The sequence below is a fragment of the Ptychodera flava genome, chromosome 12 (assembly GCF_041260155.1).
Source record: "Ptychodera flava strain L36383 chromosome 12, AS_Pfla_20210202, whole genome shotgun sequence".
NCBI classification, from domain to species: Eukaryota; Metazoa; Hemichordata; class Enteropneusta; family Ptychoderidae; genus Ptychodera; species Ptychodera flava.
In genome coordinates this window covers 28,346,390-28,371,238 of record NC_091939.1, presented here as the reverse complement: position 1 = coordinate 28,371,238, position 24,849 = coordinate 28,346,390, and the positions used below count along the sequence as shown (strand labels likewise).

The 24,849-nt window shown below is 37.2% G+C and overlaps 2 protein-coding genes across 2 annotated transcripts in view; both read left to right on the top strand.

Annotated features, from left to right (window-relative positions):
* The window catches only part of LOC139146245 (RIMS-binding protein 2-like), a 157,412-nt gene extending 150,670 nt beyond the window's left edge, over positions 1 to 6,742 (top strand). The window contains exons 33-36 of the mRNA XM_070717653.1: positions 47 to 492; positions 1,109 to 1,549; positions 2,170 to 2,306; positions 5,380 to 6,742. Of these exons, the coding sequence (XP_070573754.1) occupies positions 47 to 492; positions 1,109 to 1,549; positions 2,170 to 2,301 (1,019 nt within the window). The 3' untranslated portion in view covers positions 2,302 to 2,306; positions 5,380 to 6,742. The remainder of the gene's footprint in view (positions 1 to 46; positions 493 to 1,108; positions 1,550 to 2,169; positions 2,307 to 5,379) is intronic.
* A 7,355-nt stretch (positions 6,743 to 14,097) lies between these two features.
* Positions 14,098 to 15,177, top strand: LOC139146244 (probable bifunctional dTTP/UTP pyrophosphatase/methyltransferase protein). The gene has a single exon (XM_070717652.1). It carries the CDS (start codon positions 14,098 to 14,100, stop codon positions 15,175 to 15,177), a length of 1,080 nt encoding a protein of 359 aa, XP_070573753.1.
* Positions 15,178 to 24,849: the final 9,672 nt, after the last annotated feature.

Sequence of the window (24,849 nt, the reverse complement as noted above, 5' to 3'; positions counted from 1 at the left end):
GTCACTGTAACTTAACTCTGACATTTAATATAATTTTTTATTGTAGAAATCACCAAAGACAGTAACAGTGAAGGGCTTGGAACTGGGTCATCAATATCGGAACAGTACGGATCAGACGGCGAATACGACCCAGGTCGACATCAGAGATATGTGCCTTCTCAAATGAGGGATAAGAAACCCTATTACCCCAACCAATATGGCGACAATTACAACAGGTATGAGGAGAGAAAGGACACTTATGGTGGCAGCGATGACCAGCACAGGAGAAAATACGATTATAGGAATAGTTTGTCGCCGAACCATAGCAGGGGACTTTCAGACGACGACCTTGTTGACGAGGAGAGCATGGAAAGTGAAGCACCGGAGGAATTGTATGATGACAGTACTATCAGATACTTTGTTGCAATGTTTACATATGACCCAGTCACTATGTCACCGAACCCTGACGCCTATGACGAGGAGCTCCCTTTCAGGGAAGGACAAATGATAAAGGTATGGATGAAAAAGACTCTTAACATGACATGAAATATAAATGTATTCTTTCTCTACTGTGGCTTTTAATCATATTTTGATTTGAGAATGAATTAAGCTGTGATAAATACATCAGAAATTTTACATACAAATTACAGGTCAACTTATCGAAATACCATTAATGTAATCAAAGTCAGTGACCTGATCTACCATGTTTGTCAGATTTCTAATTCAATACTAATGTGGTTTAAAATGTAATTTTCTCCAGGTTAATAAAGTCTTGGCTAGGATGAGCATTGCCATCTCAAAGCTAAAAATATAATGATACTTTTGGAAAAAATGAGTCATCATTTCGTGGTCCTTTTAAGGTGAAACTCAAATTTGATCCACATCGACCAAAGAAAAGCATGAAAGGAAATTTTATAGTTGCACATGTTGTTAAGCATTGCCTTGACAAACAACAGCTTTGAAGTATCATGATATTCATAGACCCTCGAGAGGGCCCTCATGATACTCAATACTTGTCAAGAGTCAACTTCATTTAAAGGAGATAGAGGGCTTTCTTTTGTGTCATGAAAAAAAGCCAGAAATATTGGAGCTAGACATTTGATTGGATTCCTGCTGTTGAACATAACAGGTGTACGGAGATAAAGATGCAGATGGATTCTACAGAGGAGAGGCCAATGAAATGACGGGATTTGTACCTTGCAACATGGTTCAGTTAGCCAAACTTAGTGACAAAGAAGCCGAGGAGAGGTTCCAAAAACAGTCAATGTCAATGAAATCTCCGAGGTCTGCCAAGTCATCTTCAAGTAAAGACAATAGTAGTTATAATAATGACTCTCTAGCTAGCATGCCTTCCTTGCAAGACGAGAGCTATCACAATACGGCAAATGGAAAACCTCCCATGCCAGCGGACGAGCCTGTTGTCGAAGGGCCCCCGAGGAAGATGCTGGCCATCTTTGATTACGACCCCCGACTGTCTTCCCCGAATGTAGACGCTGATGTGGAGCTAGCGTTCAGAACAGGAGATATTATCACTGTCTTTGGAGACATGGATGAAGACGGTTTCTTTATGGTAAGCTGGGTGGGATGATGTTGGATTGACCAGTGGATGTATTGATTAATTGATAATTGTTTATATGACAATTTAAGGAAGTGTAAGATTAGTGCACTGTTTTTTACAGTCATTTGGATTCCTGAAAGAGCAAAATATCACTGTTACCAAGAATAACAAAGTGCTTGTTTGTCAATCTTTGTTTTCTGCAATGGAAAGGTGACATGTAAAATTGTGTTGCAATAATTCAAGAATGCATCTTTGAAAGCAGTATGCATTAAATTATTATTCTGTAGTCTGTGAAAAAAAATTATGAAAGGTATATTACTGTATAATCACTTTTTTCATCAGTGTCTTATGACAAATTCTTGATTGTTTTTACATATATATCATGAACTAAGCACTGATCCTGAGCAGCTTATCACTTAATATATATATATATATATATATATATATATATATATATATATATTTCAGATGAGATGAGACAAACAAGCTTTCAAAGGCATAATTTAGTTGAACAAGATACTCAAATCTTTTCAAACTTTCAAATTGTAGAATGCTTTCACCACTTGCATCATGAATCCGTTTGATGAAATCTTATTCTTCCTTTCTCTCCTTCTTTTTTCCGTGGTATGTAGGGAGAACTGTATGGACAACGAGGTTTGGTGCCGTCAAATTTCCTTGAAGATATGCCAACGTCATCTCTTCCAAACAGTCACCCAAACAACCCAATGCACACTTCCTCAGAAAAAGCATCCCTTCCCTTCTGACCAAGGTAAGACAGTAGTTCTCACCCAATTTGCATTTGAACTTTGTGATGTCACTTTCATGGACTTTGTATGAAAACTGTTTGAAGTCTGAATATTACATTTATTCATGTAGCCTGGCCTGTCGAGAAACCACTTTCATCACTCGCTTTGATTCGCTCAGCATTTGTACATCACTGCATGTTTAATGTGTCTTTCAAAAGGAGCAACATATTGATAACAATTTGAAGTTGATATGACGCTTGCATGACCTGCTGTGCAAGGGGTGTGGTTTTCAATTTACACACTCACATCGTACTTGATGTAGAAATCATATCGTTTAAAATTTGAAATAGTTTAGCTCATACAAATGTTATTATCTATCCATCATGCATATAAATATATACCTTGTTATTGACATTTGTCTTTAATGCCACCTCTAAAGTAGACAGGCAAATAAAGTTCTGGCATGCTCACCCAACAGAAAAAATATAACAAAGAAGATGCCATTATTCAGTGTTTCAGCCTTTAGAAGGTTCCAAGTTTCAAAAGTTTGATTTGCCTCATAATTTTCCACTTTATTAAAGGCTAAATATAATCATTTCAATCAATGTTTATACAGTCATGCTTTCATCAACAGATGAATTTGGCCATTTTAGTTCACTACAACCATGATATAAGATGATCTGTCTACTGTTTTATTATTCTTTTTCACAAACAAATAGTTGGTTCATCATTAAGTCGATACATGCAGGTCACTACCAATAGTTTAATGTTGCTCCCAATGTATGGTTAGAAAAAAATTTTATGAGTGAAATTAAAGTATTTACAGAGAACGCACATTAAACATACAGCTGGTGTTTACCACACTCTGTGGCTGTCAAATGGCTCCTCATTAATAAAAATGAGCTGAAATGAAGCCTTTCTCATCTGTGTAATTGTACACTAAAAGCATGCAAAGTGGTTTCTCAGGCACACAAATTTGTATGATTCAATTCAGTGTTGTATGTGTATTTGAATGTTGTGTTCATTCATAATCATTCATTATCTTCCTGTATATCTTGCATGTAATAATATGTTAAAAGTTAAATCCAATCTGCTTTCATTCCAGTAGTAGTACTTCTACAGCAATAACTCGGGGTTCTGGTTTTTCCATCATTAGTTTCTTCGTTATTCATCTTTGTCTCCTTTGCTTCCCTCCAAATTTGTCTTCCCATCCAGGCGGGCTCCTCACACGGGTAAGCATGGAGAGAGAAAAAAAATGGAACGTCACCCTCCCCAATGGAAATTGTGTGTTTTCTTAATTAATGTCTGTAACACTACCTTTGCAGTAAAAACTTGAACTCATCAATGCCATCTAATGCATTCCCACTGCCATATTACTCACAGCATGACTCATCCCTCCTTTCTTAACTCTAACTTCACACATTAATTACTATTCTTACATTATAAGTTTGAATGTGAAGTATAATCAATTAATAATTAGCACTGTGAGTGACCATTTTTGATTATTTTTGAAAAATCTCGTTTTAATAAATGTGAACTGTTTGCACTTGTGTGCTGAGTAATCATAGTAACTTTTTTACACCAATTGCTTCATACATGTCGTTGAAGTTCGTAGTGGTTCTGTCTGCGGTATTATACTGTATGTGTATAAAACTCTAAAAGGAAAATGCTCAGTTATATTTTTTGTCATTCTGTATCAGTTGTCGATTTGTATTTTTGTCTTCATATACCTACTTAAGCTGTCAAATTGCTTTTTATTGACGTAGAGAAAAACTGCAGTATAATTATGTCTGTTTCATCAGATACGGCCATTGTCACCAACAAAGTGGTAGTAAGGAACGCTATGAAAGTTTCCCTGACATCAAGAATTTAAGATTGATTCAAATCAATATCCTTATGGTTTTCTATTGATCATACAATCAACCATGGTCAAATTTCCATTTCTGTATAACCATAGACTGTAGAGAAAACACTCTAGAGTCTATGGTTTAACTCTTATATAGTTTGATAAATTTCTCAAAAATTAAACATATTTGTCATCTCTAAAAGATGATATCTTGTCATCACATTTATTTCGATATGATTGGCTTTGATCCATCCTTTGGTAAAGTATTTATCTTACCACTATATTCCTGTTTACCCACTTTGTTGGTGACAGTGTGCAATTGTCAAACCAGTAGGTTTTTCTCTTCTTTCTTAACCTCCAACCAGTTGGCAATCTTGCCAACTTAACCCCTCCACAACCATGGTTTGGCCCAAACCCAATAGTATCAATGGTAGTCGTGGACCTTTTTGCGTGGAATTTATGGTGAACAGGTTACGTAAAAGCGGACTTTATTGTGTAACTTGGCATCTGTTGAACAAATTTTTATCAGTTGCCATCTAAGATGAAGAGTCTCCGCTAGTTTTTTAGAGGAAAACAAAAACTAACTGTATTGATATGACCTCTGAAGCACAATTATTGAGCAGTGAAAAAAGTTAAAATATTTAAGTGATGCTGTTCAGTTGGGTCCCAGACTTTGTTATTAGAAAGTCAAGGACAAGGTTGTCTTCAATCTGTTATTCTCTGCATGGATATCTTTAATCTTCTTTTCAGACAAGCCTTGTAATATTGCCTCTTCTTGCTTCTCAGGAAGTTCAACCTCACACGTAGTTCTTTCCAGAATATTTTCCAGCTTTTATTTTCCAACATCGCCAGCTTTTATTTTCCAACATCGACCAATGAAGCCAACCACAATCTCAGATTCTATTTTTTTCAGTTTTTTTTTTCCATCAACAATCATCCAGTGAGTGAAGTGTGATGTTGCACATACAATAACAGATTTATAACAACTTCTCTGTGTTCATTTACACAGCTAATCAGAGTCAGTTTCATTATATGCGGGGGGCAATAGTATTTTTTAAGAAACTTTTTTAGATGGTGTATTATCCACAACTTTGTAATATACGATGCATAGAGTTTTCCTATACTGCAGGTTTGTATAACAGAAGAAACCTTCACACTCGCGTTTAACATGTTAGCTGTTTTGGGATTTACGACTGTTATTATACAGAGTTGATTCATTCATCATCCAACACATCTCTTTCCTGATACAGAAAGAGAACTCCACCAAAAGCCCTGGTAAGGAGACAAAGACCCAAGACAATGGACCTCAAGCCAAAAACCTAACTCCAAACACAGACTCTGACAATAAGAAAAAGAATAAAGGATTCTTCTCAAAAGGGAAGGCTCTCTTTAAGAAGTTTGGGACAACCAGCGAAAGCAACAGTACCAAACAAAAACGATAGCAGTGAATAACGAGTGGTTCTTTAATCACTGTGTTTTACCACCCAAGATGCTGATCCAACGTTAACAAATATTTCATCACAACTTGGGTACAAAATTCTCGTGAAATGCTTTTGTGTGTGAACAAGAAGACAAGAAGTGTGCATAATAATCAAGTGTCAAAGTTCACAATTCTTACCAGGTCAAGCAAAGTTCTTGTCTCAGTTAATATCTGTGACACATAGATTTCTGTGACGGACAATGAAATCTTTACTACCTACATCTGAAGCACAGAAGAGATGGAATGAAAGCTAATACTGGATGATCAATGGAGGAGTGGTGCCGGAATGTTCGACATTTGTTGTCACCGTGTGGATATTTGCTAATTTCGATGTACCAGAACAGAATAACAGTGATCACAGGTGCATCTGACTGTGTTGTAAGATTTCATGGCACATCTTCCAGTGCTCAGAAACTGACAAGATTTCAAAGTATTTCAAAACAGACAATATATCATAACGCAACTGTTGGTGCTTACTGAGTATCACCACCTCCGCTCCCTCCTTCAAACACAAAATTCAAAATACAGTTGAATTGTGAAACATCATCATGAATGCAATCTACTGTAAGACCCAACATTCAGAAGACTCTAGATGATTTAATGGAAGACAGTGACAGTTGAGATTTCAAATATTATTTAGCCTGTTCGTTATAATGTTGTTTTCTTATCCGTGTATACTCTTTCACCCCAAGGCCTTCAGATTTTCCACTTATCCAAACTCATTCCCGGTTGACAGTATTATCCATAACTTATTTCCGGAAGCCATAGCAGTGTGATGTTGTTGTTTTTTATTTATTCCCCGTTCATAGTCTTCCATTGTTCTTAGTTTTCAAGTGTCACACTGAAAAAAATCAGCATGAACTTAAAGTGTTTAGTTTTCACAGATATTTCCCAGACTACCTGATGATATCTTTCTAGAATTAGCTATACATAAAGTAAACCAAGTTTCACATCAAATATACTACCAGATAAAATATTTAATAGACTTGACATGGCACTTTCCAAGTTTCACTTTGCTAAAGTGCTGATATCGTGGAATTAATCCAAATCCACCTACGTAACCTTATTCACAGATCATCCGTAGTTCAGATAAACGATTCCGTAAATCAGTTAAAACTGATCATTATTTTGAATCCTTTTACATTTCCATTGTTCACTATTTTTTGGGAAACCGCTGTCTATTGAATTGTTGGTGGACTTAAATGACAAGGGAATGTTTGTTTTTAGCATTGGTGCAATGTCTGTGCAGTTACATACAACGTGTGAGACACTCAGTCTCTAGGTCTTGATACTGTGGAAAATAGTGATATATCACAATAAGGTCAATATTCGAGGTAGATGTTGTCGTACACGTGTTGGTAGAGGAACAAAAAATTTTAAGCTGTTTCACAATGGGAATGCTTTACTGACCTTCTGGGCAGGATGACTGGATGAACCAACTGGTCTGAGTTGCAATGCCACATGTAGGCATAGTCAAGGCATTGTGGAACGTGAGCCTTTTCTAACCAGAAGAATTGAATGTATTTTTTACGTTGTTGGAAAATCTATCCCAATATCACTAGCTTTGCATACGAGTGTCAACACAGTAACAACTGTAACATTTGCAGGCTGTTCATTGGGAAACGGTGGTTGGGTGGTAGGTCACAGGTGAAGAGATAGGTAATTCTTTAGTTGGTACTTTGATGTTGTGAGCATGAAGTCATCTGATGTTCCACTGTTTAAAGGACATAATATTAGGCAGATGGAGAATGAACATGACTGTGGCAGAACAACAGTTTTAAATAGAGTAATATTTACAGAATAGTTTTTCCAGAATCCATATGTTCATTTGTCATACTGAGTTTTTTTTCTGTAACCATAGATCATTTGCAGATAGTCTAAGCAGATTGGAGATTTAAGTTGAAATTCTGTATAATATCCCACTGTCTTTACTTGAATTTGTATTTCACCAGTAGTTATGGTTGTTTTTCAGGTTTGCAAATATTATCAGCATTTACAATTTACTGTTGAAGGTGTAATCCTATGTATGTCACAGGGTTGAATGGTTGCAATGATCAGTCTTTATTAATACCAAACAAGTTTCTGAGCTATCATTTCTGCTTGATCCTTTCGTTTTTTGATAATAACACGATCTACTCATCAGTGTCAATACAAGCTATTTGCACTGTGCATAACTATTCCATCAATATAAGGGACCTTCTTTCTACCAATCTCACCAATTTACAGGTGGACATTCATTAGATGCAGAGCTTGATATCCAGCAAGATTTCTTCCAGTTTCAGTTACCTCATCTAATATGGATACAAGTTCAGCAAATTACAGTTTTTTTTTTCAACTTCATGAATGTTCATTATATACCTATGTTCTGCACAGATATTAGGACTCAATACCCAACTTGCTGCTAATGAATATTCATGACTAGCATGTATGGTTTTGCATATCTGTATAAATATTTATGAGCAACATTTTAGCAAACAGTATAGAGATTTTAGTCAAGTGAATATTCCATTGAGTTCTGCTTATGGATTTGTATTCTAAAGTTATACAAACCAACATATTTAAGTTCATAATCTAGTTCATGGCCTACTGTATTAGAATCATAGGACCAATTATTGAATGGTGCCAGTCAAATTCAAAATGTGTATAGTAATCTTGACCATTGTCCGACTTGATGTCTGTGGCAAATTTGATATGATGTACATTTTTTTCTGATTTACCTACAGGGGAAATTTATTTAATGGGAATATTTGTGTACATGAAATGATTTGTTCAGCATTTGTGTAAATTTTGTTTTGATTACTGAGAATGGTTTCATTGTGTTTATATATGAAGATTTTGTATAAAAATATTGAAAAAGTATAATTGACTCAAATGTAGGTTTTCTTGTACACAGGCTCATGTGGAAGGTGTTTTATATGTTTTTCACTGTTATTATTAACTTTGCAAACTAGTCTGTTTTTACACAGTGGTTTGTGTTTTCCCTTTTTTTGTCTTAAATTCAAGTGTTAGAGAGCTAGTGTTAGTTAAAAGGAGATAAAAATGTGCTGTTCACCATTTACTTAGCCAGTATAATGAAGGATACCATTCCATAGTTTCACTGAAGCAGTGTTTCGTAACAGACCCAACTTGGATGATGGACCCGTGTCAGTGTCAGATACCAGAAGCCTGTGATTGACTCAGAAGACTGGGAGATGGAAAATGTAACATGCAGTTCTACAGAGACAGTGGTTTGTCTGACCATAGTCACGCATGGAGTGACCATGTCTGACCAAGAGACTTGTCTTCTATAGGCACTATACAATTGTAAAACATGTATTAATTGGCTCTGCTTTCCCATATAAGGGTCTTTTAAACCGACATAATGGCAAAAAAGCAATTTGCCCAGTACAGGGTATGGTGTCAGCAATGACCCATGAGACTCGAAAGTCACAAAATGTAGGCTGAAAGTCATTCTGCCACACTGACATGCCCAGATGGTCTTTTATCCATTTGTGTCCCCTAGATGCATTATTGTATTATGATGACAGCTCTCCAACTACGATTTCAACATTTCAATTTGTATATAATCAATAAAAGCATGGCTATATTTTTAATGATACATAAAATAAGTGCATTGTGTTTGTCTTTATTTGATGAGTTTACTATCCGTAGAAAGAGATTGCAAACTTAAGAGGCCAGTAGCATTAACTTTTGATGTCTTTTTAGCTATTACAGATAATGTCTATAGAAACAATTAGTATGGGTATTTGTCCAGCATCAGTCTCTATGTATGTATGTATGTATGTATATATTATGTGAGGATGTCCTTCCATGCAAATATTTACAAACTTAATATTTGGTGTGTAGGTGCATCATGGGTTTCTTAGCCAGACATTTTTTCTTTTAATTGATTATTGTCATAATTGTGCAAATGAGCTAAAACATCCAACAGTTGGTCAAAAATCTTCTTCCGACTCCTGGTCAAACAGGTAGAGGGTCTATAGGGATGCCCTTTATGTCCAACCTGCAATGAAATATGCATGTTTGCATTTCTAATGGTAATTTTGCCATTGTTGGTGAAAACTTTGTTAAAAATCTTCAGAACCACTCATCAGACAGCTAGGATATCTTTTATATAGGTCCCCATGGATGACCTTGTTTAGGTTTGTTTGCATTGTGATGAATTGTGTGATAAATTTGATGTTTGGTAGACATGATCCTGGTGATGATCTATGTGTAATAACTCCAAAATGTGGCTAAACTTTCAGGGTGATTTTTGGTCAAAAATTCATCTCCTCAGAATCTGTTCATCTGTGTTCTCTTAAATTCTTGCAAAATGGCAGTTGCCATCCAGATACACTCAATGTAATGTCTGTGTGTAGTTGTACAAAGTGAATACCTCTTATATTTGTCTGTGTAGGGAGTACAATGATTCTTGGAACAGCCTATAACGATAAGTCGTTCCTTTCTGATCTACTGAGGTCTACTGAAAGGTATCTCCTGTCTAGTTGGCTTCTCTGCTTATGTAAATTCAAGTGAGGGAATGCTGACTGTGGATGGAACAGCCTATCTCATGTCCCAGATTACCATGTGATAGTCATTACAATTTCTTGTCAAAACAGCAATCGGTTTGTTTCCTTTAGTTCTATTTCAAATATACTGCTGGTAATTCTGCTCCTCTCTTCACAGACATGTGTCTTATCTGCATGTAAGTATGGTTGCATGTCTGTGTGTGTATGTATGTATGCATGCAGGGGATTGCAAAGATAAGCATGCACTAAAAGTATAAGAATATTGCAAAGGACCTTTATTCTTGCTACTTTACACATGACATGCTATGTACATCTTCCATGCAACCTAATAGTGAGTCTCTACCTTGCCATTGGCGTGATTTTTTCACTGAATTTGTTTTAATGTTACTATAGTTTCTTGTTCTACACCTGACAGCGTGTTAACATACAAGAGTATTTACCTTGACAACTCAGCCTGTACATGTGTATACTGCATTGTTATTGTTAGGGAGCCGTCATTATTAACGGCCAGGGGGGTGTCGGAGGAATTTCATCTGAAACTCCGAAATTTCGGTAACGCTTCCTGCCTACCATGATGAATTTGAGTACCCCCTTCTTCTCTAAGTCTGAAATTTTGACTGAACCCCCCCCCCTTTGCAAATTTAAATACCAATACATGCATTTATAAAATTTACAAAATACAACAATTGTAAAGACCTTTTAAATCCTGATGTACCCTGCCAGCTTATCATCGGTGATCTCATGACGATTGAAAAATTTGAAACCATCAAAACGAAATTCAAAGTCACAGTAAAATACAGAGTTACAGTAGCTTGTGCTATAGCCAGTATCCAACCATATAGCATATTGTTTAATTTGTATGTGTATCATGACAGGGTTTTTCACAAGGATATCTGACAGGGCAGAATTTGAAAGTACATGGGGACAACATACGAGAGGCTGAGGGAGAAAGTTTCAGAGGGGGCTGTCCCCTATCTGCATGGAAAATTTTGAAAAATTAATGTGTGCAATGGTGCAATCTGAATGGGGTTTCAATTTATTTCGCACAAAAAAAAAGTAAACCCCTTCCTCTCCACATTTTGAGCAATCCCCCTTGAAGTTTTCAGTTTTCTGAGTGACCTCCCTCACATTTCTCTGAACCCCCCCCCCCAAGCCGTAAATAATGATGACTCCCTTAGGAAGGGAACTCTTGTACAGACTACAATTCAAACGTAAACAAGGACGGTGCATTTTACACTATGTATACTACGGTGGTATACACTGTATTGACAAGTTAAATAGTTGGTGTGTCAACTGAGTAGAACAAGCACTTGCGATTGACTTCCACAACGCAAATAGTGAAAAATTAAAAGTTACAGCATAATATAGACAAATAATGAGTAAAGCAGTACATTCAATATGGAAACCAATCCCCAGATCTTGAATGTCAAATTTTGTTTCTCATGATATCCATGGAACTGCAAAAAACTAAATGGCAAAAACAGAAATTTTGTATTCGAATATTAGTTTGTTGGATTCAAGGCACCTTTTTGTCGTACAGGATTACACTTCGTACAGAGGGAAGACTTTGAGAAACAAATTTATCCTTAGGTGCCGGAGAATGACAAGAGAATGCACATATGTAAAACACCATTACCAACCACATGCAATCAGATCATGCGTATTTGATGCAGGGAATCTTGGAGCTCAATACAACAGACAATAGTCAGAATAGTCGAAACAGCACGAGTACATTATCAGGTTATTGAGAACTGACCTCGCTCTCATTTGTACAGAGCGAAAGCAAGTTTCAAAAGACGTTTTTCATCATTACAACTGATTTACAAAGTTAAGTAGCTGGAGGGTTTCCAATCACTTCATACTTAACCTACTCGTGTAACCTTGGCGCAGAGAGAGATGGCACGTAATAAAACTGTTCCCAAGGTCCTTGTCGTACGACATCATTACCTACTCTGTCATTGTCAATTCTGTCTCTTCCCAATCTAATTGATCACACTACTGATCCAAGTTTATGATACTCAAAATTTGTTTTCTGCTGAAATCAACGTAAATCTAAGTCTCTCTCTCAGGCATTATTTGATAATAATCAGTTGTCAGACCAATTCGCGCTCCGCCCTTACTGAACTACATCAGAATTCGACCGCGAAGTCCGCTATGAACTCTGCTCCGTAAGATGTTGTTGAATTTCATGATTTGCTAGGCAGTATCGTTCACTTGCAAATAAAATGCTCTCAGAGCTATAAACCTGATTGATCACCTGTATCAATCAATTCAATCGCCAGTTTATGCATCTAGGAAACAAGAATATCGATGGCGTTGACACAGATTGGCATTGTACATGCGCATTTAGGGTGTATGCGCCCTGAAATATTACTTCAACTGTACTTTTCCAAGATACCATCACGGTTCAGCTACAAATGCTGTGAATCGCAATCATGTCGCTGTACAATACGTGCCTCGTGTAGGGAAGATTTTGTGCTTCGGAATGCCTAAATAGTTTAAAACTTTCACTTCAACGTCAGTTGTAATTTCATCAGTTCGAATCAGATGCTCTGTTGCTAGGACACAAGTATATCAGGACTCGATAAATTGATAAATTCTGTTAACTTTGATACAGATAACACCACTGTGAATGACTCGGGAGAATAACAGTCATATATAGAGATTGTCTGTGACATTATGGTCTCGGTGGGCTGTAAATTTCCTACTCAACCTTCAAATGCGTAAGCTTGTATTAATCATAGCGTCACAAGTCGAGTGCCAGAGGTTACACTCAGCCTAGCACGCTCGCCTCTGTCATGATTTTGTTTCAGTCCCATCAAGAAGCTGAACAAACCATCGCTAATGGTAGAACTTTGTACGATTCTCCAACATCCATGTTTACAAGCGCCTGTGATCAGTGTGATACACTTTCGAGTTTTAGTCTAGTTAAGCACACCTGTACTGCAAATATCAGTGAAATGGGATAAACACATATGTCACTGTAATGGCAGGTGACACACTCGACATCGTGGTTTTTCTTAAAATGAACTCCGATATTCCATCCCAAACTTGATTCTTTAATCATTACATTTATTTCTTTTGCACTCAGAAAAATTCAAGCATAATTGTCTCATCAATCCTTATGTTCATCATTGACCAACGCCTTTATAAATGCCGTAGATGGTCATCTCTACAGGTAAGGCGCGATGACGTCACGTCCTCCACGGTCTCTAACATACTGCCCCATAGTTCAGCCCTCCCTGTATCTCCCTGTCCCCCATTATATGTACGTTCAAAAAGCTTAAAATGATGACGTTTCTTTAATGACACACCACTATCAGTCGTTATTAAAATTTAAACACGTCGTTTCAAAATATCAAATTCACAAGCATTGTAGGCGATGCTTTTGATGCAATAAAACATTTCCACAGCGTCTTCTTTGCTTATCATATAATTTGTTGACGAACTGAATTCTACGACAGCCGACCTTTCGAAATCGAGAAAACTAACTTATTATTCAGATTCAACTCCTCTTGATATATCTGCACCAGACAAACGTTATGCTGAACTTTATTGAATTTCCAGACATATTTCCTCGACAGCCATCAATATCCTTTATACGTACTTCGTGAACATTAGTTAGATCTGGCCTCATCCAATCAGAACCGTGCGATATTCTTCTCTCGGCTGAAATAAAGTGGTCCAACGTTCTTGTTTTCAGAAATTCGTCATGTATAGACTTGTTGTGTCACCTCGAACTTTTATTACAAATTCACGATGCGTGCACATCAATGAATGGTTCTTGCGGGAAAAAGAATGTGTTGCCGTACTGGTGCGATGAAGAGGCGGATCGAGTACTCATTTAAAATCTGCTAAGGGGCTTTTTTCACGGTAACAAGCGGATATACAACCGATATAACCTTACTCACACTGTCGCACAGTCAGAGAGGTACGAACACCATTAATCAAGTGCAAATTTGTCGACTCCAATCGCCATGGCTTCAAATGCAGTCGACATATTCCACCACATTCACGGCTATGTAACAACACGGGCACTCATTACGGCTTGTAACTTAAAGATTTTCGATCTTCTAAAGTCGGGTCCGCAGAGCGTCCAAGAGCTGTGCGTTACGATCAACACAGACCACTACGCCACTCAACAACTGCTGAACGCTTTGGTTGCCATGGGATACATTGATAAAAAGGAGCACAAATCTGCGAGTCGGAGAGATAAGTCTGAGGTTCGATTCCACATCAACGAAACAAGTGAGAAGTATTTAACCTCTGCGAGTCCACACTCAATGATACCCGTTGTGGAATTGACTGAACGTACTATGTTCCCATTGGCTCGGAATCTTTCACATGCTGTCAGGGAAGGAAGGCCACAGATGGAGAGAGCGTTCGGTAATGACTCGTCCAAGATGTTCCTACCTGATCTTTTAGCTTCTAATCCGGATGAATGGCAGTATTTCATGATGGCAATGCACGCGTATAGAAAGAATTTCCATTGTGACGCAGCAACGCAGCTTTTCGACTTGAGTTCGTACAGGTGTGCTTGCGACCTTGGCGGGGGCACGGGCGTGGTGTCATTCGCGTTGTCCGATGCCTATCCCGCCATGAAAATAATAGTTTACGACCTGCCAATCGTCATAGACATTGCCCAGCAGTTCCTCCACCAAAGGTCGCCGTACTTCAAATCAAATGTGAGCTTCCAGGCCGGAGACCCGCTGCAAAACAACCTGCCCAAAGCTGACTTGTTTGTTCTCTCAGGTAGTATACACATCTGGCCTGAGGACCAACTGTCCATCGTCTTGGCCAAAATCTACGAGGCACTGTCTTCTGATGGCGCCCTATTGATCTTGGAGCCAGTTCTAGGCGACAATTCAGAGCGTGGTGACTCCAACCTTGAAATGTTTTCGCTCGTAGTTCTGATGGCTTTTGGCAGTAGACACCGCTCGCAGATGGAATACCGAGATCTCCTTCGACAACACCGATTTGGTAGCGTGAAAATTAAAAGATCGGGATTGCTTTGCGATGCTGTACTGGCAACCAAAAACAGACAGGCCTGGGACTAAGGCTAAACCCATGCAGTCGGCATCAATTTGTGTGATATATATATATATATATATATATATATATATATATATATATATATATATATTATATATAATATATATATATATATATATATATATATATTTATATATATATATATATATTATATATATTATATATATATATATGGTAAATATATGTATATGTAAATATATTCGTCTGATGATCGCTATAGAGAACACATGTAGCGTGAAACTCTGAGTAACGCCTAAGTCCTGTAATCTACTTGTAATCAATTTTTACCGTAAATCGCTCTGCCATACAGGTATTGACCACTTTTACAACGTGAAGATTTCCGAACTTTATATGGTAATATATTATATATATATATATATATATATATATATATATATATATATATATATATAATATAGATATATATATATTATATTTATATGGTAAAATATATATTTGTATATATATACAGTAAAAATTGATAACATTGCAGAAACAGGACTTTGGCGTTATATATATATATATATATATATATATATATATATATATATATATATATATATTATATATATATATATATATATGTATGTATGTATACACACACACACAAACACACACACACACACACACACACACACACTGGCTGTCAGGATAATTTATCACTTTTGATCTGTTCTCTTAAAAACTATGTCACACAAAGCATCTTACCTTGAAATACACGTTAGTACTACGCTAGAAGCGTACACTCTACAGGAGTCTGAGTACAAAATAATCACAGCATATATCTGGCAGTATTCACTTACTCACTTGCATCTTTTGTGAGATCGCATATCGAGAAAAAAGGTACAATGGCTACATATGGATCTTTACCTACGATCAGTCGAATTTTTCCAATTATCGCGCACTGATCTCAATCATGTCGGCTTATGTATAAATCGATGTCATCCCATGTGATAACATGTACGTCACGTTTGATCTTAACCTTACATATGTAGCCTTCATTTTTCTCTACAATTCAGAGAGTAGTTGATACAGCGGCGCCGTTTTTCCTAGCTATTCTATGGACAATTTTTGTTACGCATATTCGTATATTTTGTGTGTGAAATTATGCGAATTATGGGATCAACCATGGGTTTACAGGCGTAGCACACCATCTTCCATGAAGCATCTCATTCGAAACAGGTGAAATTTTAATTTTAAATGATGTAAATGTCAAATGTCACCTCGTCACTAGAGAAGAGCTCGTGATTTATTGCCATAATTGTTCACTGAAGCTTTGAACTTTGAACTAAGGCTTTTATTTTTTCTTTGAGGGGAAACATAAATGTGACTAGTACTTCGCTTCAGCCACTTTCACTTATTACTATGATGAGAAATTTATCTTGTGTCGAAGCGCTTTTGAATGTGGTGTTCCTTGCTTGTGAGATCTCGCGAGATGAAAGGGCGCACGAGTATAGTGCATGGTGCACATATCAAAGTCAAGCTCAATCCAATGATGGATTGTTCCCGCAGAGAACCCTTAGGCATATCTCAATGTGACCCTGCAATCTCCCAATGTGCAAGTATCTGAAGTATGTTGTCTCCAGAACTAATTCACCCCCAAAGGTAAATGATGATATCACGATACGAAATCATTATTGTGTGCACTGACATGGCATGACACCTCGTACCGCATGCACTGAAAAAACTCCCAATGGGAAAAAAGATACCTGATGATATGATAGAAATTCTGACGTTATATTACTGCCCTTATACTCAATATATTAACACAGAGAACACAGTATATACAATACTCTGGTTTCAGTAATAACAACAAATAAAAAAGATGCTATGGCAAGGGACTGAGCAGTGGATCTTGGGAGTCGTTATCAAAACCGGGAAAATTATGGAGAGTAAAATGTTAAATTTTAATGGGCCAGTAGCTGAAACTTTCGAAGATCCTTTCATTACTTTTGTTTTGAATATTAATAACAAGTTGTTGTTCTACTCCCAAAGCATGTTGAAACACTTACCATTGAGCTTGTCAACACAGTGTCGAATGGACTTGTCAACAATAACAATACAGTTCTACACATGGACAGGCTGAGTTGAGTAGCTGAACACTGTGTACCTCAACATGCTTCAGGAAGTAGAACAAGAAACTGTATTTGACATTAAAAACACTAATAGCTACTAGAGAGAACAGTTACAGCTAATAACCCTTCAACCTGTTACTTTTGTACAGAATATTCTACAAAACTGAAAACGAAATAAACTGTGGAAATCGGGGAGCAAAGGGATGTGTCTGTGTGTGATCTGTCGGCACCGTATAATATGTATTCTTTGAAGGCGGGAAAAACGTGTCTTGACTTTGCCTCCGCCTTGATATTTCCTTCGCTCAAGTTATGTGTGCCACACATTTTTATTTTGTCTATACATGTGCCGATCTCAACCTGACAGAAATTTGCTGGCGACAATGTTAGAACGGTATTGCTGAACCATTTATTTGGGGCTAAAGTATAGCTGGTGGATTTATCAAAACTTTGGCGGATTCTGACCTTTCCCAACATAGTCATTGTAACACTCGTAATCTGAATACACTTGATGTACTCAGTCCAAATGACACTTGAGTTTCGGTTGGCTCACAGGTGCCTGGGTCGCCGGTGTACATGCATCTCTCTCTATGCATGTACACTGGCGACCCAGACACCTGTTGGTTGGCTACTTATGAAGGGGCAGCACAATCATACTGTCAGACTCTTGAGTGATTGTTGTCTTGCAAATCAGATAGAGTTGTCACTGAGTATCGCTCAATCTTAGAAAAGCAGATTTCCAATACTTAAGTATCAGTTACAGATCAGGAACGTCTTAGAGCCACTAAATGTCGACGACTGTCTTGAAGCTTTCTACAACTTCCTTTGGGCTTTACTAGTAAAGATAGTGTAAGTGTACCCACAGTATAAGAATGCGTTCAAGCAATACACACATCCTTGAACTTACAACTTTGCTCGGAGAGAAGATTAAAGCCCAGTGCGCTTATACGTTCTGGTAAGAATTCGGACTACATGAAATTTTCGCAATTGCGCATGCATTTTGAATACTCTTCTTTATGCAGGTTTACTCATACTGGACGTTTATAAGTCGAAAACTGACATCTTGTAAGCCTAAGCGTTTTTTTGTCTTATGTAAGGTACAGACACAGTCTTGGTCTTTTCCACCAATCTTCTCTAAGCAACCAGAGTCTGCCAGAGAGGTGGATATACCCCAGTTATTTTTATCGATTATTTTTGGTTTGTTTGTGTTATTGATTTCATATTACCCCTCTAATAAAGAGTGAAGATATTGCGTTACCCCAACTCATGTCCCGTTTTTTTTAACGTTTACTCACTGAGCAACTTGTGCTCCTCAGTCGATGAGATTTCCAATGCACTCAAAGTCTTGGGCTGTAATAAAGCCCGTTGACCTGTTACAATGTCCATCGACTATCTTGAGTTCCTTGGTGTATTATGATAATAAATTGGTTAGAGATGAGAATTTCCAGCTCCATCAAATTGGGAATTTTGTTCCCATATCTAAATCGGATTGCAGACAAGATCTCTCAAACTAACGGCCTAATTAACTTTAAACACTCTTTAGAAGGGTCTTTCAAGGTTGGATTTACAAAGCTATTTTAATCACGTTAAATATTCCATCAGTCAGGCCCAGTATGGCTTCCCCCTGGGAAACTCTACATCCACAAACCCAATTACATACACAAATTTAATCACTTGCTTTATATCCCCTAATACTCAAGTTGGTAAGCTTAGTGTTTATACCGAGGGCATTTGGCTTGGTGAATAACACATTACTTATACGCAACTGTGATTTTATGACTTACGTAGTAAATTACTCTCCTTGTTAAAGAAGTTCCCTTCAAGGAGAAAACAAAAGGTTGTCATGGGAGGTCATGAATCTTATGACATTTGCGGTCCTTCAGGTGTTCCGCAAGGGTCGTAGCTTGGCCCATTGCTATTTACTATGTACATAAACGGTTTACCTGATCGTATAAAACATTCACTCAATAGCTGTATGTTGATGATTCTAAATTCCGCAGATCTATCGCTGGTGAAGCTTTTTTTTTTTTTTCTTCAACTTCATATTAAGCAAATGTGTCAGCAAATGGTGTGAATTATGGAAACTTAATTTCAATCACAAAATAGTAATTATTACCTTTAATGGTTCTGCTTCGGAATAAAAAGAACGCGCTCCTTGCTACACACTCAGTACGCAAAAGGGATCACGTGGTGGCAGTACAAACTAACCCGAGTGTACAACCTCATGTGGAAATAAGTGTACTGAAACCCCATTGTAAAAAAAACGCGTATTGAAATACACTTATTTCTAAGCGTGTTCATACTGTGGTTCATTCTAATTACTGTCTTAACCTATAACAGCTAGGTAAACAGCTAAAAGCGAAAGCAGACTGCTTGCAGGATTTTGACGTTTGCCTTACCGTGTACTTCAAGTCTTTCCCAGCATGTAAACCAAATTATAGGGAAGTCTTTCAATTGATTAATTTTATCAAGTATGTACTCTTATTTTAATAACATGATTGCGTTAAGATCACTTTCTATTTCATTGGTATGGAGTCACCTTGAGTATTGCTCAATTGTCTGATCAGAAATCTCGTATCCGTATACTTTAACGATCGCGAGTTCAGAGACAGTCAAGCGCCCTTAATCAGACGTCAAATTTTAGATTTGTTCTTAAGTGTTTAAGTTTTCTAATTTACTGTCCGATATGGGCAATTCTCAGTAGATTTTCGATTTCGATTTTCGAACTCACAAAGTACGGCATCAAGTCACCTAGCGAAGGCATCGCAATCAAAACCGAATCCCCAACCTTAAAAAAGAGTGGTTCAATAACCGAGCTAATACAATATTTCTGATAAAAATCACCTTCATAAACCAAGGAGATATCTCAGGTCAATAAATGTATTCAGAGTTCCTACTCGTCATGCTAATTTCACTATAGAGCATTTTTAAAATTACGATGGAAGTCGCTTTTGAATAGTATTTGACATAACCTCCCCTCACCTTGAACGATCTCTGAATTCCAGCTGAGGACCGTGTTTTTCATAAAGCCTTGGAGTAATGATCTTACTGTTCTTCTTTATGTTTCATATACAGTGCGTTGTGTGTGGCAATTGTCAAATTTCGTGCTTATTTTTCACTCATCCTCTCATTGGGCTTCTGCATCTGTTGGATGGAGTACGAATAAAATAGAATAAAGAAATGAATAAAAATGTGTAGACTCTTCTCTTCGATCGCCCTGTCTCAAAATAACTATTCATTTTGTCACAGTGACACCGGCATGTAAACTAATGTCGTGTTGTTCTTGAAGTTATTAATGCTTTTATTACGTCCACTATGGTAGGCATGCTGGAGGATATTGGAGTTGGAAAACAGATTAATGAAAGGCACAATAATTATTATTTAAACCCCTCGGTCATGGCCACAGAAAGGGTATAGACACACATATATTATGAAATCCCCTTCCCTTGTTGCCTCATGTAGACTTTTTACCAATGAAATGTTGATAAAATTTAGACATTTGACTCCTATTTTTTAACACAAGCATAACTTTTTATTCCTTCCTGGTACTTTTGACCAAATGGTCGAAAAAGGTGGTGATTTTTGATGACAGTATTTTTTGCCAAAAGTGTGGACTTTTAATCAATAACGGAAAACAGTAGCATTTGTTGTTCTATGGAGCGAGTGCTCCACGCCCGTTCAAATCTTCGCGCGAGAAGCCAAACGTAGTTTGTAAAAACTACGACGCTGACGTGACTGAGTCTGAAGGAAAGCTTAGTGAGCTTGAGGATAGCTCACAGACCCACATCGATCGATACCGTAACGTGATCGTAGAAGCATGGCCAGGTTGTTCGAGGATCAAACCTTATTAATCTTTTACGATACAAACGTTGACAGAAACCGACATTTGTTTCTCTTTGACGAATTTTGAGGTGTCTTGAAGTTAAGTATCGAGAATAAAGTTAACAGTATCTGTAATTATTAGTTAAACGTAGAAAGTTAGGCAAGCTTATCGGATCACGATTATGAATGCGGTCCACATGTCACTGATCACTGATCTTTGTCGTTCCCAAGCGAACGAAAAGGCACAAAAAAAAAATGGCGCCATCTCTCGTTTCTCATTTTCTCATCCCCTCCGTGTTATCTCTTTCTCTTTAAATTTTACGAAGTCGCTTTACTTCTCTGGCTCCGTCACAATCTAGAAGCATCTTTCACAACACATGACTGACGTCAAGAATGGACTTACTATTATCCGAGCGTGATTTTCAGAATCATTTTAATTGTACTCCCAATACTGATATGATGCTTTATTAGATGAGAATTTGTAACAATTAATGTCCATTGAAGGAGATTTTTTCTTTATTCATGTATGTTGCTGTCTTTGTGTCATCCATTTACAGTACTGCTGCACTAATTCCATGCAGTCTTTTGAAACACGCAGTAGACATATAATTTGAGTGTAATCTCAATATGTACCTCTACGGTGTAGTCGTTGTCTAATACTGAGAATTAAACTTCTATTACAGTGATATCACTGAAAACTAATTGACGCACGATGACGTAATGCTAACGCAGCCGAGAAAAGCCTAATTTGGCAGGGTGCCATCTGATCCCTGAAGAGCAAAAGCTTCGGTGTTCATCAAACTGCTACCATGTTTTCAACCTTCCACTGTACATACCTTGTAAATAGTTTTCTTGCTTTTAACACAATACTGCATGCTTGACCGATTCGTTCAACATACTAAACGCTCGCATCGTAAAATATTATTTACGCAGGATCTTAAAACCTGAACAGTCATTCTATTTCAGGTCACATGGAAAGATTTCGTTTCTGTCATTCATTTAAAATGGCCCCAATACATTCCAGTCTCTAGATACTTTGTCACCTCACAGCGGATTAAACATAGCCTAAAGCAATGAACACACTCACTCATCCACAAACAGGCAGAAGGCATCGCACCTCGACCGATGAAACACCGTGGATCTCGTATATCTTCACCTTCGCACACTGATCCATGAGTAGATCATTTACAACAGACTTGATGTGAAAATTATCCTTCGAATGACTAGACTCCCCGCTAATCGTGTTCCTTTCTATCTTCTTCTTCGCATCGGTAAATTCACAGCTTGTCTAGCTTTGAAAAAGCGTCGAATGTCTCACTTGATGGCTAGAATTCATATTTGACACATTCATATTTATCCTAAGATTTTGTTTTATTCTTTCGTGAGACAAAATTTCTACGTCAGTGTAAATGGTATCTTAATCTGAGAACACGTCCTGTACGTCAGAGATATCTGTTACTTATGTTAAAATGTTTAAATTTTATTAATATTATTTTCAGATCAAAACGTTTTATTGTGTTCTTTTGTAAGTACGCATGTAAGATGAACAGTCCATCTGATAAAAATACATCGGATTAAAATCAGTTGTAGAGATGGCATACAAGCCACCAACAACTAATTAGAACAGTAAATAATAAACAAAGCTGGAAAATGCGCTGAGTTAATATCACGAATTCTTTCTCCACCTGATGTGAATTTGCTTTGTCTTCGCTACTGTAGGGTGCTAGCAGGATAAGCTAAGGCGATTACGGATGACAAAGCACAGAGTATCTAAATATGTCATTCCCCATATTTTTGCAATCTTTCAACATCGCATAGAATACCAAGGTGCTTGATGTAAATATTTTTGTTTAATTAATACTGACTTCTCCGCTATGGGCACAACTAGCGGCGATACTGTGCGTGGGTGCGTGTATGTAAACGCGCACTGTTCATAAAATTACATCGGATATACCTACCATTCATACTTCTCGGTTGTCCATAGGTCTACATATTGATAGCTCATCAGTCACCTAATGGCAAACTGAAATGACTCTCATCTGTCTTTGAAAAGAAAACATGCATTTTTCTCACCCGGGCTCCAGTTACATTAACGATTGAGAACCTTGACTCTCTTTGCCGTAAATAGCATGGAATTTATTGCACTTTTACACTGTGCCCGAGATTTTCACGACATGAATTTACTTGCAAAAGTGTTCAATCGGTTTGCAAACTGATTATAATCAACAATATAACCTGTAAGAATAAGGAATAGGCAGCAGCCGCAACACATTAAGGTTAATGTGAAAGTATCAAGTTACCAGTTTTAAGTCACTTTAAAAAAGAAATGTTCATAATAGCTTAATCGTTTTTAAATGGAATGGATCGATTTTGGGACCTTATAGCATTTACGCAGGAAGTGATATCTTCGTTATAGCAATTGCAGCCAATAGATATGCCAAAAGTTCAACAATTAACATATTCCTTACAGAAGGGTCGCCGCCGGTGGCGTCCAAGCTACATGTTGTACGTTGCTTATACATGTAGTGCTGATGAGTTGGGGTGCACAGCGTTCGCTAATAAATTGTCGTCTGTAAAGTTTTTGTGTGATCGAACATTGCAGAGTGTAAATTTACCATAAGCTATCTATCTATCTATCTATCTATCTATCGAAGTTTGAAGTATTGGAATGTTTCTTCGGTGTAGTTGCCTTTCTGTCTGGAGAACTTGATAGACCTACATAATGTGTTTTTGCTCTTATCCCCCGGTCAAATGCCGTCCTCAGGGTAGAACGCGCCTCGGGGACAGATATTCAGACTCAAATATTTACAATTCTTTTCTGATATACCTCTTGTCGGGATCCATTTTAAAGCTCTTGGTGTAAGATTACTTTAACCGTCTTACTTTTTCGAAAATCGAAACTTTTATTTTTCTCCATAGAGTTAACACAGGGATGGCGGCAATTTTAGAATTTCAAATATCGGTAAATCTCGGGTAATTTGTGTCTCTATTACCAAAATTTGCTCTGTGACCCCCGATTTTTATTCTTCATTTTAGAAGGGAATTGTCGCAAGATTCCTTGTGGAAAGTTTGAGCAAAAGTTTAAATCTTTCACTTTCGAGGTGCATAGTACATTAACGAAAACCTTAGGGTGACTTTACGACCATCCCTCATGTGCAATATTTGTATGTAAGACTTTATGGGACGCATGTCATTTATGTAACGTAGATTTTCGCCAGGTTAAATTAACTTAAAAGCATATCAAACATTTTGTACTGTTCATTCACTATTTTTATAATATTTTGTGCATCATTTCATAATTGCTTACTTGAGTAATATATTAATATACGCGGTTTAGTGACAATTTTGTATTGACGTAAAACTTACTTCCTGAAGTGTCTATACGCAAGATTTTTTTTATAAAATATTTATGTAGTATTTTAGAACATTGTTCTTTAAAGGTATACAGTCACCTGTAATCTAAATATGCCAATATATGGTCAAAGGGGTGTTCCTAGGTATTCAAAATGCCCATGTAAAAGTGCTGTTTTTTAAAAAGCGGTCACCCGCTTAAAATCTCATTGGTTAGATTTTCTCTTTCCATGGTAACTGTGGCAAAATTGGAACGGGTGCAGTATACCTTTAAATATTAGATTCCTTACTTACATGGATGTCCTTCTTTTCCTCGGTATCATACCTTATACATTTTGTACCAATTCTAACGACATACTTTGCCATTTATATTCAAGTGTATTTGCTGCGTACTGCCCTAAAAGTTTATCAGCCTTGCAATTAGTCGCCGAT